The following is an 18129-nucleotide window of genomic DNA, read 5'->3' as shown; positions in this document are numbered from 1 at the left end:
ATTATGCATGTTCACACAATTCTATTTCTGCCAGTCCATGGAGCAATCTGCTATTCCTGCATTCAAAATAATTTTCCATATCTTACCTATGAAAAAGTTCTTTGAAGTTCGGAAAAAAAAATCCCTGTGACAAGTTACCATCCAATAGACTTAACTACGATGCACTGATGTCATCTTGATGTTAGATGCTTACCAGTTTAACAAGGCACAATCGAAATTATCACTTTAATGCCAAGATTTATAGCTCTGAAACTTCAGCCTTGTTCTAATTTCCTACAGGAAGCTGTAAAGTAAATGGATGTTAACATGATTTGAAAAAAGACGGGATGCAATAAAACTAAGATTATCGCTGAATTATGCAAATTCCATTCAAGTCTAATATTAAAACGGCAGTTTGGTGTGGTTACTTTTGTATTTAACAATAGAGTTAATGTGTCCAGTGCCATTTTTAAAATAATCCACATAGATTGTGGCCGTGTTGCTGGTATTTGATTTCCTTACCAGGACATGTCACCCTCACTGTCGTCTCCACTGTCTCTGATCTTATCACACCTCTGGCTTCTGACAGGTGAGAGCCAGCGGCCTGATTGACAACCACGTTCAACTCACCCGCGCATGAGGGGAGGGGCGTGGCCTCCTCTCTGTCACGCCCCACCACGCGCAGCCCCGCCCAGTCCCGCCCTCCTCGGGGAACGCACCAATCGCGGGGTCGGGAGGCGAAGGAAGTTTCGCGACAGCAAATCTGGTGTGCGGCAAAACCCTGGCGATAGCCTGGTCACGTGCAGTCTCTGACTGAAATACTAAGAGGGAGGTGGACAGAATGTCAATGTATAGTTTGTAACTATTATTTTTAAAAGATAATCCGCTTTTCCATAAAAATGGTAAGTGACTGAATTCTTTTAACTTTTATTTTACTCTGAAAATCAGTGTCCGCGCAGTTTAAAGAAGCAGATTACAAACTCTCAACTGCACAGAACTGGGAGACATCTACCATTAAAACAGCTTCCAGATTTGGACTGTTATTGTGCCTTTGCTTTCATGACATATTGAAGAGCAGAGTTAATGTGTTTTGTTTCATTCATTCACGGGATGTCGCTGGCAAGGCCAGCACTTACCGCTACTCCTCGCCTGGATTATGTGGTCAAGCCCTGTGGGACAGAACAGTATTATGAAAACCTGATGTTAGAACAGAGGTAATGCAACAGTGACTAATTTTGAAATGCTTGATTGTGTTTTCCAAAAGTAGGTGATTTTTTTTTTGTTACTGAGTTAATAACCAATATTTCTATTTGAAAAGCCGAATTGAGTTACAACAGGACTAATAAGTGACATGTCTTAGGCTCATAATACCAGTAAATGCTTGATTGAAAAATTTTTTATCATTTTCAAATTCCTTATGTTTTTCCAAAACAAAATATTGCCCTAGTAATCACCAATTTCAATCCAAAATCCTTAAACCTATTCCAATTGTTAGCTATCTGTGCGTTCCACTTGTCCTTGCTGTTTAGCTTTGACTCAACTTTGATTTTCATTAAACCTTCTACATAGTTACACATTTTAGACACAAGTATACTTTAAACAGCTTCAAATTCTGTATAGCAGCAAGAAGGACAATATTTGTATTATTTACAAATGCAAAACATTGCTTTAATAGCAGAGTAGAGCTGTTTTGTGTGTACGTTTTCAATGATTAGGACAATCCTGCAGCAATCTCCTGGGCATGAGATGATTGACTTCCAACAACCATAACAATCTGACTCCAACCAGTGGAGATCCTCCCCACCACCCCCTCTTCCTGGAGTCCCATTGATTTCAACTTCACACACACTCAGTCAAATGCTCCTTGATGTCAAGGGCAGCCATTCACACCACCTCTGGAATTCAGCTCTTTTGCTCATGTTTGGACCCAAGGCTGTAATGAAGTCAAGAGCTGAGTGGCACTGGCAGAACCAAAATTGAGCATTGGTGAGTAGGTTGTGTAAGTGCTGCTTGATAGCATTGTCGATGACACCTTCCATCACTTTGCTGATTATTGAGGTAGACTGATGGGGTGGTAATTGGCAAGATTGGGTTTGACCTCTTTGTAGACAGAACATACCTGGGCAGTTTTCCACTTTGGGTATGGTAACTACTGGAACAGTTTGACTAGGGGCACAGCTGGTTCTGGAGCATGCATCCTCCGCGCAATAACTAAGATGTTATAGGGATCCATAGCCTTTGCTGTTTCCAGTGCACTTAGCTATTTCATGATATGTGAAGTAAATCAAATTGTTTGAAGACAGGGATTTGTGATGGTACAGAATTTGGGAGGAGGCAAGATGGATCATGCACTTGGCACTTTTAGCTGAAAATGATTGCAAATGCTTCAGCCTTGTCTTTTGTACACAAGGTTGAGCCCCAGCCTCCAGTCCATTACGCCCCAGGTTCATGGACTTGTGCACCACTAGAGTAGCTTTCACCTGGATTGGATTTGCACACGTTCCATTAACCAGAATGTGACAAGAAGAAACAGAACATTCAAACATAAGAGTTCACCAGCAAATAAGGTCAGAGTAGGCAAAAATGGTAAAAATACAGAATTAAAGTCACTTTAGATGAATGCACATAGCATTCATAGAAACATTGAAAATAGGAGCAGGAGTAGGTCATTCGGCCCTTCAAGCCTGCTCTGCCATTCAATGTGATCATGACTGATCTGCTATCTCAACACCATACTCCTGCACTCTCCCCATACCCCTTGATGCCTTTAGAGTCTAGAAATCCTTCTTTTTCCTCCTCAAATATATTCAGTGACTTGGCCTCCACAGCCTTCTGTGGTAGAGAATTCCACAGGTTCACCATCCTCTGAGTGAAGACGTTTCTCCTCATCTCAGTCCCAGAATGCCTATGCCATATCCTGAGATTGTGAGCCCTTGTTTTAGAACTTCCAGCCAGAGGAAACATTATCCCTGCATCCAGTCTGTCCAACCTTGTCAGAATTCTATATTTCAATGAGATCCCCCCCTCATTCTTCTAAACTCTAGTGAATACAGGCCTAGTCGTCCCATTCTCACCTCATATGACAATCCTGCCATCCCAGGAATCGGTCTGCTGAACCTTTACCGCACTCCCTCCATGGCAAGTATATCCTTTCTTAGGTAAGGAAACCCAAAACTGCACAAACTACTCCAAGTACTATATACAAGTACACAATACTCCAATACTGCACACAATACTTGACAAGACCCTGTACAGCTGTAGTATGACATCCTTGCTCCTGTACTCAAATCCTCTTGCAATGAAGGCCGACATGCCATTTGCCTTCTTAACTGCTTGCTGCACCTCACGCTTACTTTCAGTAATTGGTGCACAAGGACACCCAGGTCCCTTTGTACATTAACATATCCCAATCTATCACTATTTAAATAATACTCTGCCATTCTGTTTTTCCTACCGAAGTGAATAACTTCACACTTGCACTGCACCTGCCATGTATTTGGCCACTCAATCAACCTGTCTAAATACCTTGAAGCCTCTTAACATCCTCCTCACCACTCACATTCCCACCAAGTTTCATGTCGTCAGCAAACTTGGAAATATTACATTTGGTTCCCTCATCCAAATCATTGACATATATTGTGAATATCTGAGGCCCAAGCACTGATCCCTATGGTACCCCACTAGCCACTCCAAAAATGACCCATTTATTCCTCCTGTCTGTTAACCAATTCTCAATCCATGCCAATATATTAAGCCCAATCCCATGTGCTTTAATCTTACACACTAGCCTCTTATGTGGGACTTCATCAAAAACTTTCTGAAAATCCAAATACATCACATCCACTGGTTCTCCTTTATCTATTCTGCTAGTAACATCCTCAAAAATGTCAAACATGATTTCCCTTTCATAAATCCATGTTGATTTGTCTAATCGCGTTGATAATTTCTAAGTGTCCTGTTTTCATATCCTTTATAATGGACACTAGCATTTTCCCAACTGCTGATGTTAGGCTAACCGGTCTGTAATTCCCTGTTTTCTCCCTCTTTTAAATAGTGGGGTTACATATACCACCCTCCAATTTGCTGGGACTGTTCCAGAATCTACAGAATTTTGGAAGATGAAAACCAACGCATCCACTTTTTCCATGGCCACCTGCTTTAGTACCTTGAGTTGTAGATTATCAGGCCCTGGGGATTTATCAGCTTTCAGTCCCATTAATTTCTGCAGCACTTTTTTTTTTAGTAATTTTCTTCTCGATTCCTCCTCCTTACTAGACCCTTGATTCTCTAGCATTTCTGGGAAATTATTTGTGTCTTCTTCTGTGAAGACAGAACTGAAGTACTTGTTTAATTGCTCTGTCATATCAAGATGGATGAATTGATAGCACAAATGGAAGTCAGTGAGTATGATGGCCACTTCAGAGAACATGGTTGCAAAGTGAATCGCAGCTGGGACCTAAATATCAAAGGATTTTTGACATTTTGGAAGGACAAAGAGAAAAGATAAGGAGGTGGGATAGCTCTGTTAATGAAGATGAGATCCTTCAGTAATGAGAAATAATCTTGTTTCGGAGGATCAAAATGTTGAATTGATTTGGGTGGTGATAAGAAATAGCTCCGGGCATGCTTTTCTACATTCTTCATTCATTCCAGAGGATGAAATGTGGTGCATGGAAATGGTAGAATGAGGGATATCCCGGGCCATAATGTTACAGATTGCAGTCCGATATGATTCTGCTGCTGCTGATGACTTTATTCTTTCATAGGATGTGAGCTTCACTGGTTGGGCCAGCATTTATATTGCCCTTGAGAGGGCGGTGGTTTGCAAAAGAAGCAAATGCGATGTGAGAAAAAACTTTTTCACATGAGTACCTCGGGTTTGGAATGCACTGCCTGGAAGTGTGGTGGAGGCAGATTCAATCGAGGCATTCAAGAGGGCATTAGATGATTATTTGAATAGGAACAATGTGCAAGGGTACGGGGAAAAGGCAGGGCAATGACACTAGGTCATAATGCTCATTTGGAGAGCCGATGCAGACACAATGCTGAATGGCCTCCTTCTGTGCTGTTAAAATTCTGTGAAGTGCTGCAGTCCATCTAGTGTAGGTACACCCACAGTGCAGTTCGGGATGGAGTTCCAGGATTTTGACCCAGCAACAGCGTTGGAACGGCAATATAGTTCCAAGTCAAGATGGTGTGCGGCTTGGACGAGAACTTGGAGGTGGTGCTGTTCCTATGCATCTGCTTCCCTTGTCCTTCTAGATGGTAGATGTCGCAGGTTTGGAAGGTGCTGTTGAAAGAGCCTTGGTGAGTTGCTGCAGTGCATCTTGTAGATAGTACCACTATATGTTGGTGGCGGAAGGAGTGGATTTTGAAGGTGGAGGACGGGGTGCCAATCAAGTAGGCTGCTTTGTCCTGGGTGGTGTCAAGCTTCTTGAGTGTTGGAATTGCATTCATCTAGGCAAGTGAAGAGTATTCCATCACACTCCTGACTTGTACATTGTAGATGGTGGACAGGCTTTGCGGAGTCAGGAGGTGAGTAACTCTCTGCAGAACTCCCACCTCCCTTCTGACCTGCTCTTGTAGTCATAGAATGATTCTAGGATTAAACAACTGTAGCTATGACGATAGATCGGAGCGGTTGGGTCTGTTTTCCTTGGAAAAAAGAAAGCTGAGAGGAGACTTGATAAAGATATTCAAGATCCTGAGGGAAATGGACAGGGTAAATAGTAAGAAACTATTCCCACTGAAGAGTACATCATAAACTAGAGGGTCCAGATTCAAAATAATGGGCAAAAGGAGTAGAAGTGATATAAGGAAATTTTTTTTCACCCAGAGGATGGTTGGAGTCTGGAATGAGCTTCCTGAAAGAATGGTAGAGGCAGGTTTGATCGAGGTATTCAAAAGGGAAATTGTTTTTTAGATAGCAATCCATGTACAAGGTTACAGGGATAAGGTAGGGGAGTGGGATTAGTTAGAATTTTCTTTCAGTGAGCCAGCGCAGACTCAATTGGCTGAATGGCCTCCTTCTGCACTGTAAGGATTCTGTGGCTGGTCCAGTTCAGTGTCTGGTCAATGATAACCCCAGGATGTTGATAGTGGGAGATTCAACGATCGTAATGCCATTGAATGTCAAGGAGAGATGGTTGGATTCTCTTTTGTTGGTAATGGCCATTTCTTGGCACTTTGTGGTGTGAATGTTACTTGCCACTTATCAGTCCAAGCCTGGATATTGTCCAGGTCTTGCTGAAAATGGGCACAACTGCTTTAGTATCTGAGGAGTCGCGACTGCTGCTGAGCATTGGGCAATCATCAGTGAACGTCCCCACCTTTTGACCTTATGATAGAGGGAAGATCATTGATGAAACAGCTGAAGTTGGACCTAGGATACTACCCTGAAGAACTCTTGCAGTAATGTCCTGCAACTAAAATGATTGACCTCCAGCAACCACCCCCATCTTCCTTCTGTGCTAGGTATGACTCCAAACAGTGGAGAGTTTTCCCCCTGATTCCCATTGACTCCAGTTTTGCTAGGGCTCTTTGATGCCACACTCTTTCAAATGCTGCCTTGATGTCAAGAGCCTCACCTCAGGAGTTCAGCTCTTTTATTCATCTTTGGATTAAAGATGTATTGAGGACAGGAACTAGGCTGCCCTTGCAAACCCAAACTGAGCATCAGTGAGCAAGTTGTTTCTGAGTAAGTGCCCCTTGATAGCACTATCGAGGACCCCTCGTGCAATTGATGTAGTTTATATGGATTTCAGCAAAGCTTTTGACAAGGTCCCACATGGGAGACTTATAAAGAAGGCAAATGCACATGGGACACAGGGTAATTTGATGAGGTGGATTCAAAATTGGCTTAGTTTTAGGAGGCAGAGGGTGATGACAGAAGGATGCTTTAGTGACTGGAAGCCAGTGAACCCAGTGGCATACCACAGGGATCTGTGCTGAGTCCCTTTATTATTTGGCATTTATATAAATGACATAGATGACTATGTGGGGGGGAGGATTAGTAAGTTTGCGGATGACACAAAGATTGACCGGGTGGTTAACAGTGAGGTTGAGTGTCTTGGGCTACAGGAAGATATAGATGGAATGGTCAAATGGGCAGATTAGTGGCAGATGGAAGTTAACCCTGAAAAGTGTGAGGTGATACACTTTGGAAGGAGTAATTTGACAAGGAAGTATTCAATGAACGGCATGACACTAAGAAGTTCTGAGGAACAAAGGGACCTTGGCGTGTGTGTCCATGGATCTCCTGAAGGCGGAGGGGCATGTTAGTGGGGGCGGGTGTAAAAGGCATATGGGACACTTGCCTTTATCAATCGAGGCATAGATTACAAAAGTAGGGAGGTCATGTTGGAGTTGTATAGAACCTTGGTGATGCCACAGCTGGAGGACTGTGTGCAGTTCTGGTATAGGAAGGATGTGATTGCACTGGAGGGAGTGCAGAGAGATTCACCAGGATGTTGCCAGGGATGAGACATTTAAGTTATGAAGAGAGGGTGGATAGACTTGGGTTGTTTTCGTTGGAGCAGAGAAGACTGAGGTGCGATCTGATCGAGGTGTACAAGATTATGAGGGGCATGGAAAGGGTGGATAGGGAGCAGTTGTTCCCCTTAGTTGAAGGATCAGTCACGAGGGGACATAAGTTCAAGGTGAGGGGCAGAAGGTGGAATTTGAATTGAATAAAAATCTGGAATTAAAAGTCTAATGATGATCATGGAAACCAAGGTCGATTGTTGTAAAAACTCATCCGGGTCACTAATGTCCTTTAGGGAAGGAAATCTGCTACCCTTACCTGGTCTACGTGTGACTCTAGACAGCAACGTGGTTGATTCTTAAATGCACCCTGAAATGGCCTAGCAAGCCACTCAGTTGTATCAAACCACTACAAAGTCTCAAAAAAGGCATGAAACCAGACAGATCACCTGATATCAACCTAGGCACTGGAAACAACAATGGCAAACTCAGCCTTGTCGACCCTACAAAGTCCTCCTTCCTAACATCTGGGGGCTAGTGCCAAAATTGGGAGAGCTGTCTCACAGACTAGTCAAGCAACAGCCTGACATAGTCATATTCACGGAATCATACCTTAAGACAATGTTCCATCATCACCCCTGTCCCACCAGCAAGACAGACCCAGCAGAGGTGGCGGCACAGTAGTGTGCTCTCGGGAGGGAGTTGCCCTGGGAGTCCTCAACATCAACTCCGGACCCCATGAAGTCTCATGAAATCAGATCAAACATGGGCAAGGCAACCTCCTGCTGATTACCATGTGCTGCCCTCCCTCAGCCAATGAATCAGTGTTCCTCCATGTTTAACACCACTTGGAAGAAGCACTGAGGGTGGCAATGGTGCAGAATGTACTCTGGGTGGGTGACCTCAATGTCCATCACCAAGAGAGGTTCAGTAGCACCACTATTGACCGAGCTGGCCGAGTCCTAAAGGACATAGCTGCTAGACTGTGTTTGTGGCAGGTGGTGAGGAAACCAACAAGCATACTTGACCTCATCCTCACCAACTTGCCTGCTGCAGATGCGTCTGTCCATGGCAGTATCGGTAGATATGCCCACCCCACAGTCGTTGTTGAGATGAAGTCCTGCCTTCATATTGACGATACTCTCCATCGTGTTGTGTGGCACTACCACCATGCTAAGTGGGATAGATTTAGAACAGATCTAGCAACTCAAGACTGGGCATCCGTGAGGCGCTGTGGGGCATCAGCAGCAGCAGAATTGTACTCGACCACAATCTGTAATCTCATGTCCCAGCATATCTCCCACTCTACCATTACCATCAAGACAGGGGATCAACCCTGGTTCAATGAAGAGTGCAGGAGAACATGCAAGGACCAGCACCAGGCATACCAAAAAATTAGGTGTCAAGCTAGTGAAGCCATAACACAGGATTACTTGCGTTCAAAAAGCATAAGCAGCAAGTGGTAGACAGAGCTCAGCGACCTCTCAACCAACAGATTAGATCTAAGCTTTGGAGTCCTGCCACATCCAGTTGTGAATGGTGGTGGACAATTAAACAATTCATTGGAGGAGGTTCCATAAATATCCCCATCCTCAATGATGGGGGAGCCCAGCACATCAGTGCAAAAGTTAAGGCTGAAGCATTTGCTACAATCTTTGGACAGAAGCACTAAGTGGATGGTCCATCTCGGCCTCCTCTGGAGGTCCCTCGCATGACAAATGACGGTCTTCAGCCATTTCAATTCACTCCACATGATATCAAGAAACAGCTGAAGGCGCTGGATAGTGCAAAGGCTATGGGTCCTGACAATATTCCAACAACAGTACTGAAGACTTGTGCTCCAGAACTTGCCGCACCCCTAGCCAAGCTGTTCCACTACAGCTTCAACACTGGCATCTAACCAGCTATGTGGAAAGCTGCCCAGGTATGTCCTGTACACAAAAAGCAGGACAAATCCATCCTGGCTAATTACCGCCCCATCAGTCTACTCTTGATCATAGCAAAGTAATGGAAGGGTTCATCAAGTGCTATCAAGCGGCACTTGCTTAGCAATAACCTGCTCGCTGACGCCCATTTTGGGTTTTGCCAGGGCCACACTCAGCTCCTGACCTCATTACAGCCTTGGTTCAAAAATGGACCAAAGAGCTGAACTCCTGAGGTGAGATGAGTGACTGCCCTTGACATCAAGGCCACATTTGAAGGAGTGTGGCATCAAAGAGCCCTAGCAAATCTGGGGTCAATGGAAATCAGGGGGAAAACTTTCCTCTGGCTAGAGTCATACCTAGCACAAAACAAGATAGTTGTGGTTGTTGGAGGTCATTCAACTCAGTTCCAGGATATCACTGCAGGAGTTCCTCAGGGTTATTGTCCTCGGCCCCACAATCTTCAACTGCTTTGTCAGTGACCTTCCATCCGTCATAAGGTCAGAAGTGGGGATGTTCGCTGATGATTGCACCGTTCGCGGCTCCTCAGATACTGAAGCATTCCATATCCAAATGCAGTAAGTTCTGAACAATATCTAGGCTTGGGCTGACAAGTGGCAAGTAACATTTGTGCCACACAAGTGGCAGGCAATGACCATCTTCAACAAGAGAGAATCCAACCATCGACGGTTGATGTTAAATGACATTATCATCACTGAATCACCCACTATCAATGGTTACCATTGACCAGAAACTGAACTGGATTAGCTATATAAATACTGTGGCTACAAGAGCAGGTCAGAGACTAGGAATCCTGTGACGAGTAGCTCACCTCCTGACTCCCCAAAGGCTGCTCACTATCTACAAGGCACAAATCAGGAGTGTGATGGAATAATCCCCACTTGCCTAGATGAGTGCAGCTCCCACAACACTCAAGAAGCTTGACACCATCTAGGACAAAGCAGCCCGCTTGATTGGCACCATATCCTCAAACATTCACTCACACCACCACTGACGCACAGTAGCAGCAGCGTGTACCAGCTACAAGATGCACTGCAGGAATTCACCAGGACTCCTTAGATAGCATCCTCGAAACCCATGGCTACTATCATCTAGAAGGGCAAGGGCAGCTGATAGATGGGAAAATCACCACCTGGAAGTTTCCCTCAAAGCCGCTCACCATCCTGACTTGGAAATATATCTCCGTTCCTTCACTGTCACCGGGTCAAAATCCTGGAACTCCCTTCCTCACAGCACTCTGTGTGTACCTACACCACATGGACTGAGGCGATTCAAGGAGGAAACTCGCAATCACCTTCTCGAGGGCAACTAGAGATGGGCAGCCAGCGAAGCCCACTTCTTGTAAATGAATTTAAGAAATCGGAGGTATACTTACATAGTTCATAAAAATATCGTGAACAGGTTCAGAAAATAATCCAAAAGACTAATGGAATCCTAATTAGAAATCATGCCTCAGTTATACAAAACCCTGGTTAGGCCACACCTAGATACTATCAGTAATTCTAGCAACCACACATTTGGAAGGATATATTGGCCTTGGAGGGAGTGCAATGTAAATTTACCAAAGTGATGCCTGTACTCCAAGTGTTAAGTTACAAGGAAAGATTAACAAACTATGGTTGTATTCTCTGGCAATAGGAAGGTTAAGGGGTGATTTTCATTGCAGTTTTCAAGATAATAGGGGAACAGTTTGAGCGGACAGAGAGAACTTATTTATTAGCAGGGAATCTTGGACTAGGTGGCATAATATAGAGCTTTTCAGGAGTTAAATTTGGAAACACTTTGCACAAAGGGTGGTAGAAGTTTGGAAATCTCTTCTGCAAACAGAATTGATGCTAGATCAATTGTTAATTTTTAAAGCTGAGATTGATTGATTTTTGATGAACAAAATGGTCTCAGATGAATCATGATCTCATAATGACAGAACAGGCTTGAGTGTTTTAACGGTTCCTATTCGTATTTCCCAATTAGCAAAAACTTTGAAAGAATGCACATCAACCTAGATAACATATGTAAGTTCAAAGCCTAACGTGTTTAAAATATATGTAGTAATATATGCTCTTTTTCCATTTCCAGGCGAGCACTATGATAGCGGTTGGTCTGACAGTTGCTGCTGCAGCATTTGCAGGTTTGTACTGAAAGACAAATAGACGTATTACTAAGGTCCTTTGTTCACCTGTTTTCTTAGTTTTATTCATATAACCCTCATGTTTGCAGATATGCACATTTTTATCCCAAGGCTATGTTGTCAGCTTATCATGAGTAGAATTTATTTTCATGGATATGGATTTTACTACATTTACACACTTCACTCATTATTATACGGGGTTCATACCAAGTCAGGCCACTTATAGGTTCCACATAGTTCACTTCATCTTTTATGCTGTAAAATGCAATATAATCAAATCAGGTAGTACCATCTTATGAGTAAAATAAGGGCACATCCTATCACAGTTTTTAATATTTCCTACACCAGCCTTAAGGTTGTTTAAAATTAGAATTACTTAGTCTTATGCATCCAGTGAATTGATACAGCCCGATTTGCAGAATCTTGCACAGGACTTTTGCAACCAAGAAGAGTTTGGGTCGATGTAAAATCCACAATCCAAAAGCAAATTTTTATTGTAAGGAACATATGGCTGTGATGCTTCTGAGCAGTCAAATAACCTGTTACCTTTCACTATTTTGGTTCATTCATAAAGATCACTTGATAGGCAATTGATATTGGTAAAACCCTACAGTAGTACAAGTCATGAGGTGAAATTTTGCATTCGAAAAATTGTGTTCCCTAAATAATTTACTTGGATTAAACTTTTAAAATAATGTTCCCAGTGGCACATCCATTAACCTGAGGAATGCCAGCTTTGTGCTCGACCAAACACATACTGAAAAGACTGATGGGAGCAATGAAAGGATTGCAAGCAGTAAAACTACAGAAAGAATGGGACGATGCATTGAATGATGCAACACAGCAGGATCCTTGTAGCTGTGTTGGCTGTTTTGTAGAGCTATCTAATTACTGCCATTCCCATACTTTTTATCCATAGCTCTGTAAAGCTTTTCCCTTCAAATATTTATACAATTCCCTTTTGAAAGTTACTATTGAATCTGCTTCTACTACCATTTCAGGCAGTACATTTCAGATTACAACAACTGGCTTTTTTAAAAAAGAATAAACTTTCTTGTGGGTTCTGGTTTTTGCCAACCACGTGGGGTGAAAAGGGATTCAACCCCAAATCTTAAGTGCGAATGTGCTAGTTGGCACAATTGGAGAGGGGGAAGGGGGTTGCAGTACAAGTGAGATTTGATATGTTACAGCATTTGAGAAGTAGTTAACAAAAGTGCAATCATGAGGCTGTTACCCGTTATGCCCAGGGTAAAATGTCATAATCTCAAAGCCTACAACCGCTAGCCAATGCCAAGGGCCTTTGTTGAGTCGGTGTGGCACATGTGGGTACCTCCACAGCTGCTCCTTCCTTGGGTATGTCTGCTGGATGGTTCTAAATCCCTGGCTGAACGTCTCTACACACTGTGCTCTGGAAATCCCTCCTTACACTTTCTTTGCATAGAGAAACCTATGGGGCAGAATCTTGCCCTTGGATGGTGGGTGGGCCCCACTGGCTTGGTGGCGGGCGGGCAACCGACCCCCGCCACTGAAACGGGGTGTGCTGCCATTTTAAGTGGGCGGGCCAATTAAGGCCCGCCCAGCAGCATCCCCGACAGAAAGCGCTATGAGCTTCCTGTGTGGGGGGTGGGGGTTTGTGTGGGGGGAGGGGGGGGGGGGGGGGTGTGGGGGGGGGAGAATCCCCAGCTGTCAAAATGTACTCTTTCGCGCATGCACGTGAAAGAGTGCACTTCTCCCTGAAGCAAAGTCCTGTCTCAGGGAGATTACGGACAGTGGAAAAAACTTTAAAAATAGAAACAATAAAAAATTATTGACAATGTCACACGGAATGGGACATGTTAAAAAAAACACACAATCTTTATTATTTTTGTTCAAAACAGACATGAAACTTTATCCCGCCAGCGGATGAAGTTTTATCAATAATCAGAAGCCCACTGGGCCTACTGGCCTGCCCGCCAGCCAGCCTTAAGTTTGGCCGGGCAGGTCTTTAAGTACTTTAACTAGCCCGTCAATGGTCTCAATTGACCATTGGCATGTCGGCGGACGGACAGCTGATTTCGCTCTCTGCCCGCCTTCCTAAAAATTTAAATAGCCCGGGATGACGTTGGGGATTCCTCCCGACATCATCCCGTGTCATTTTCCTCTCAGCGACCGGGCCCTGCCCCCAAATCACCGAGGGGAAAATCCTGGCCATGGAGACTGGTTTAACCAAATTACAAAGATGTCACTTACTCCTCGGTGCCTGCCCAGACAGTGTCAGTCTTTTCTGACAACTTGACATCATCTATTTTTAAACCCTCCTCTGCTATTATAAGTGCAGTTGTAGCAATGCAGTAGACATGTAGTGTCCTTGATGGCCTAACGATACCTCTGAGAGGCACCGTCCCTTTATTCCTTTTCCCATTTCAATTGAGGCACCTAGCCTATGTTCTCATGGGAACATGGCTACTCTGATTATTGTTCTATACTTACTTCTGTTCGTTGAATTTAATTAGCTGCATTACCCATTATTCTCTTTTAATTGCCTAACTTTTCCTACTAACCCCGTTTTCCTACAGTTATCACTATCTTCAAGTCTTAATGGTGTCTTGGGTAATACAAAAGTAAAATAAAACACATGTGTATAGATATTCTTGGGATGACACGGTAGCCATATTCTAACAGGTAATACTTCCAATTAAGCATTTGTCCTAATAAGCAACTAGTGAACATACTGGAGGACTCTCAGATTTAAGTTATAGCTTCTACATGCAGGCTATTTTTTGTTTTTGTTCTTCCTTTTTAGGCCGCTATGCTGTTAAAGCTATGAAGCATATGGAACCCGCTTTGAAACAAACCATTCAATGCCTGCCCAAGTCGGTTAGTTTCTGCCTTGCTGTTCAGTTTATTCAACAATGATAAATTACACACAAAATCTAAGGGGATATCTAGATGAATAAAAATAGTTCCTAAACTTGCACGTGCTCAAGATACAAGTTCTTGGAGGCTGTAAAATCTCCTAATTAATTTTTGGATTTTATATGTCTTAAAATGGCTTCTTTGCCCCTAAGTGGAAAACAACAAATTTTTGGGAATATACCAAGATTTGGACCAATTAAAGTCAACTGTTTTGATTTGAACTGGCCACCAGGTTCTTATTTTCACCATTTGGATTAAAATCGCATGGCCATATAAAAATAAAATTCAACCAAATTTAATTGTTTCCTTTACACAGTCTTTGCTGTTGAATACACCAATTAGAATGAGCATCAGTACCTTGAAAAAGATAATTAGAATACAAACAATACAAGGAGCACAAGTGCAAATTCAAAATTTTTAGTGACAAAGTCTGCATTTTCTCAAACTTGAGGAAGTGCACCAATTTTACATAAATAAAAATACTGCACATGATTTGAAATTCACTAGATGATTGCAGATCTGCACGTCTACTAAATAACGTGGCTCAAAGGGGAACAATAACGTTTATTGGGTGTGTAGATGTTTATGAACTGGAACAACTAAAAAATATTTGCATTTTTCCTGAGCTATTTTTCGGAAAATCAGCATTCGGGGAAATTTCACTTTTCTAAACATTAATCTTCCTCATCTGATTCTTCCTCTGGTGATATTAAGTATTGTGAATGATGTTTTTAAATTGTTTTCTATATTTATGAATGGTTTAACATTTCCTTTTCAAAAATAAATTATATTTTTATATTAATGTTCTTTCACCTCTGGATCCTAGGTTCAAATTTAAATCAGACTCTTGTTCCTTTTCCTGTCCTGTCAGAATCTGAAAGGAAACAAATGTGCATTGCTTCAAGTTGTTCTTAAAAGTGCTTTATAAATTTATATTAAATTATGGTCTTGCTCAGAGAAGCTATAAGGATTGCTCCAGGAGCACTGCCAAACCAACAAAATCAAAACCATGAATTCAAGAGCAGGGCAGAGACCAGATCTTCTGCAACAAGTAATTCAACCCCTGAAACCCTCAAAGCTTTTCCAAAATATATTGAGCTCAAGCCAGAGGAGTGATGGAACACTCACCACACCTCTGGATATGCACAGCCACAACACCCGGGTCAACACCGTTCAGGACAGGGGAACTTGCTTGTTCAGCAGACTTAATATTTACCTTCCTGTCGGTATTGGATGCACTGTGATTGCAATATGCACGTTCTACAAAATACACTGCAGCAACTCAGCTAAGGTTGCTTTAACAGCATCTCCCAGCAACTTCTTCAAGAACATTATGTATTAGAATTATCACCATCTCTCATCTCGAGCACCATCCAGACTTGAATGTATATCACTTCTTGCATTGTTATTGGGTTAAGATCCTCTCACTTAACACTATCAGAAGGGCTGCAGTGATTTAAGGAAAATAATAAATAGCATGTTGTCAGCCAAGTAGGATGATCAGATTTAGACTTGCAAGTTTTGCCCACATCCAGAGAACAAACTTAATTAGGTTTGAAGCATTGTATTGCAGAAGCTAATCCATGCCTTCCACTGAAAAGATGACATATTATATTTGGAGTCTGTTTGCACACTGCAAGTTGATGTACAGTTTTTTAGTGTGTTGAAACTGCTTTACAAGAGCATAACATCTAATATCTATTGTTGATCATTCCACAAGTGCATTCTTGAACTACTTCTGGTGTAAATAATTGTTGTAGCTTTTGGATAATTGTACTTTTTGGCTTCCTGCATTCACTTGCCACAAATTCTTAGGTTTCATATCAAAATAGGTCTTGCATATTACAGTGACAATATTGCAGAAAATTGATTTTCATTTCAGGCTTTCAGTGGATACTACAGGGGTGGATTTGAGGCTAAAATGACCAAGAGAGAGGCAGCTCTTATTTTGGGAGTGAGGTAAAACAACATTTTAATTTACAATAAAATATCCTTAATGACACAGCTACTAATGGTCATAAATATCTTTTTAGCCTATTACATTTTTAAATAATCTCCAAGTTGTTGACAATTAGTTTATGCTGGTCTTGAACTATTTGACATATCCCTGAGTTGTTGCTATTAAGTAGTTATGCTGGCACTCAGTGTCATTCTATGCACTCTGAATAATACCACTACTGTAGTAATTCTTGGTTATTCCCCAAAATCCCAAACTGACCTGGAATCTTCATGCAGTCTACACTGATCCAAATGTGTTCAATTGAAGTAACGCAAAAAAGTGTGTCAGCATGTGCATGCTTTTCTAAATCAATCTGGCCCACCTTGGAAGATGTCACAATGCATAGTGTTCACTTGAACCATTTTTATAGTAGCAAGTAGACTGTTCTGACTCTGTTCAATTAATAAGCCACAGGGCAACTGACCATCAGATACCCAGATGTGGTTATTCTTGCATGATGTCAAACGTCATACTTTTAAAATGTACTTTTGGTTTAACAATCTGTCTGTTAATAGTCCTACAGCTAATAAGGTTAAGGTCCGAGAAGCGCACAGGAGGATCATGGTGCTTAATCACCCAGACAAAGGTGAGCTCATCTGGTCAAAATTGGGTGTGTCTATTAAATGTGTTGGATTGTAGTCTTCACTTTAAACATATTGAAGAAAATGGTTTGTTTGACAGGTGGATCTCCTTATCTTGCATCTAAAATCAATGAAGCTAAAGATTTACTGGATTCTCAGAACAAAAAGTGACCTTGCAGGAAGACAAGTTAAACCATCATTTTTTTGAGGATATATTATGGTTTTATGGTCTGCTATTCAGCTTATTTAATCATGTAATCCAGAATCTACTTCAAATAAATCATCTAATGTTCAAAGATGTTTTTTCTGTACATTAAAGAATCATTTTTAGAATTAGGGCTCATTAATATGAGGGGATCATAAGCAGCATTCCCTCTAAGCTGCACAAGTGGTTTTCCCTTCATGTTGTGCGTGGCCCTCTTGGAGAATACACAGTGCAACAAACAGGCCGCTCACAGTGAAGGAAAATTAGCGGGAACATTGGACGTAGAACCAAATTGTCCAAGCAGCAAAGACTCCTAATTGGATTTCCTCTTTCAAAATAATTTCATATTTAAAATAGGAATTCTAACAAGTGTTGCTATGTAAAATAAGATGTAAATCCTCAGCACATACCAATTCAATTGTTCGTAGAGGTTTTAAGGATATGAAAATGATAAAAATGAAACACATTGATGAAGTCCATCATAGAGGAAATACAAGCTTAATAAAATTGCTTTAAGCATTCCCTGAAGATTCTTTGGGCCACCGTCTTCGCCACCAGTTTCTCCTTTCAGCCGAGGCCTTGGTACTGGATGTAAGGTTTGTAACAATTTCACTTTACGCAAGGTTTGTAGCTATTTTTTTAAAAGTAAAATTAAATTCACTTGACTATTTCCTGCATTCGGAATGTTTCCATTACCATTTTATCAGAGAACTAAGTCTTCAGGCAATAGGAAGGTTGTGGTGATGGGGTTCTGGTTTCTAGATTTGGCACTCTACTCAATTGGTGGTTTACTTATGGCTTTCACTGGGCATTTGCACTTTGAAAATTCCTAAACTACAAGGCAGCAGTAATGCCTTCTTCAGAGCCTGAGAAAATGGTCAAGCAGTGAGGATTTTTTAGGTGGAAGATCCTACACT

General features: G+C 42.0%; 1 protein-coding gene across 3 annotated transcripts; it reads left to right on the top strand.

The window, feature by feature from the left end:
* Positions 1-755: 755 nt before the first annotated feature.
* On the top strand, positions 756-17303 carry dnajc19 (DnaJ (Hsp40) homolog, subfamily C, member 19). 3 transcript variants are annotated; one of them, XM_041208944.1, is made up of 7 exons: positions 758-881; positions 1147-1193; positions 11481-11532; positions 14315-14388; positions 16310-16386; positions 16942-17012; positions 17108-17303. In XM_041208944.1, the coding sequence occupies exons 3-7, from the start codon at positions 11490-11492 to the stop codon at positions 17176-17178; spliced, it is 336 nt and encodes a 111-aa protein (XP_041064878.1). In that variant the 5' UTR covers positions 758-881; positions 1147-1193; positions 11481-11489; the 3' UTR covers positions 17179-17303. The 3 variants fall into 3 exon arrangements, with proteins under 3 accessions (XP_041064869.1, XP_041064884.1, XP_041064878.1); XM_041208935.1 differs by lacking the exon at positions 1147-1193 and having other exon boundaries at positions 756-881; XM_041208950.1 differs by lacking the exon at positions 1147-1193 and having other exon boundaries at positions 756-881; positions 17089-17303.
* Positions 17304-18129: the final 826 nt, after the last annotated feature.

This window comes from Carcharodon carcharias, chromosome 2 (assembly GCF_017639515.1).
Source record: "Carcharodon carcharias isolate sCarCar2 chromosome 2, sCarCar2.pri, whole genome shotgun sequence".
NCBI classification, from domain to species: Eukaryota; Metazoa; Chordata; class Chondrichthyes; order Lamniformes; family Lamnidae; genus Carcharodon; species Carcharodon carcharias.
The sequence above is the reverse complement of the archived record's forward strand: the minus strand, read 5'-3'. Positions and strand labels throughout refer to the sequence as shown.

Bases quoted from the DNA above. Each gene is read 5' to 3' on its own strand.
- dnajc19 (XM_041208935.1), top strand. The intron at 14,389-16,309 runs GTTAGTTTCTGC...TTTTCATTTCAG, and splicing joins TTCAATGCCTGCCCAAGTCG to GCTTTCAGTGGATACTACAG. The intron at 17,013-17,107 runs GTGAGCTCATCT...TTTGTTTGACAG, and splicing joins GCTTAATCACCCAGACAAAG to GTGGATCTCCTTATCTTGCA.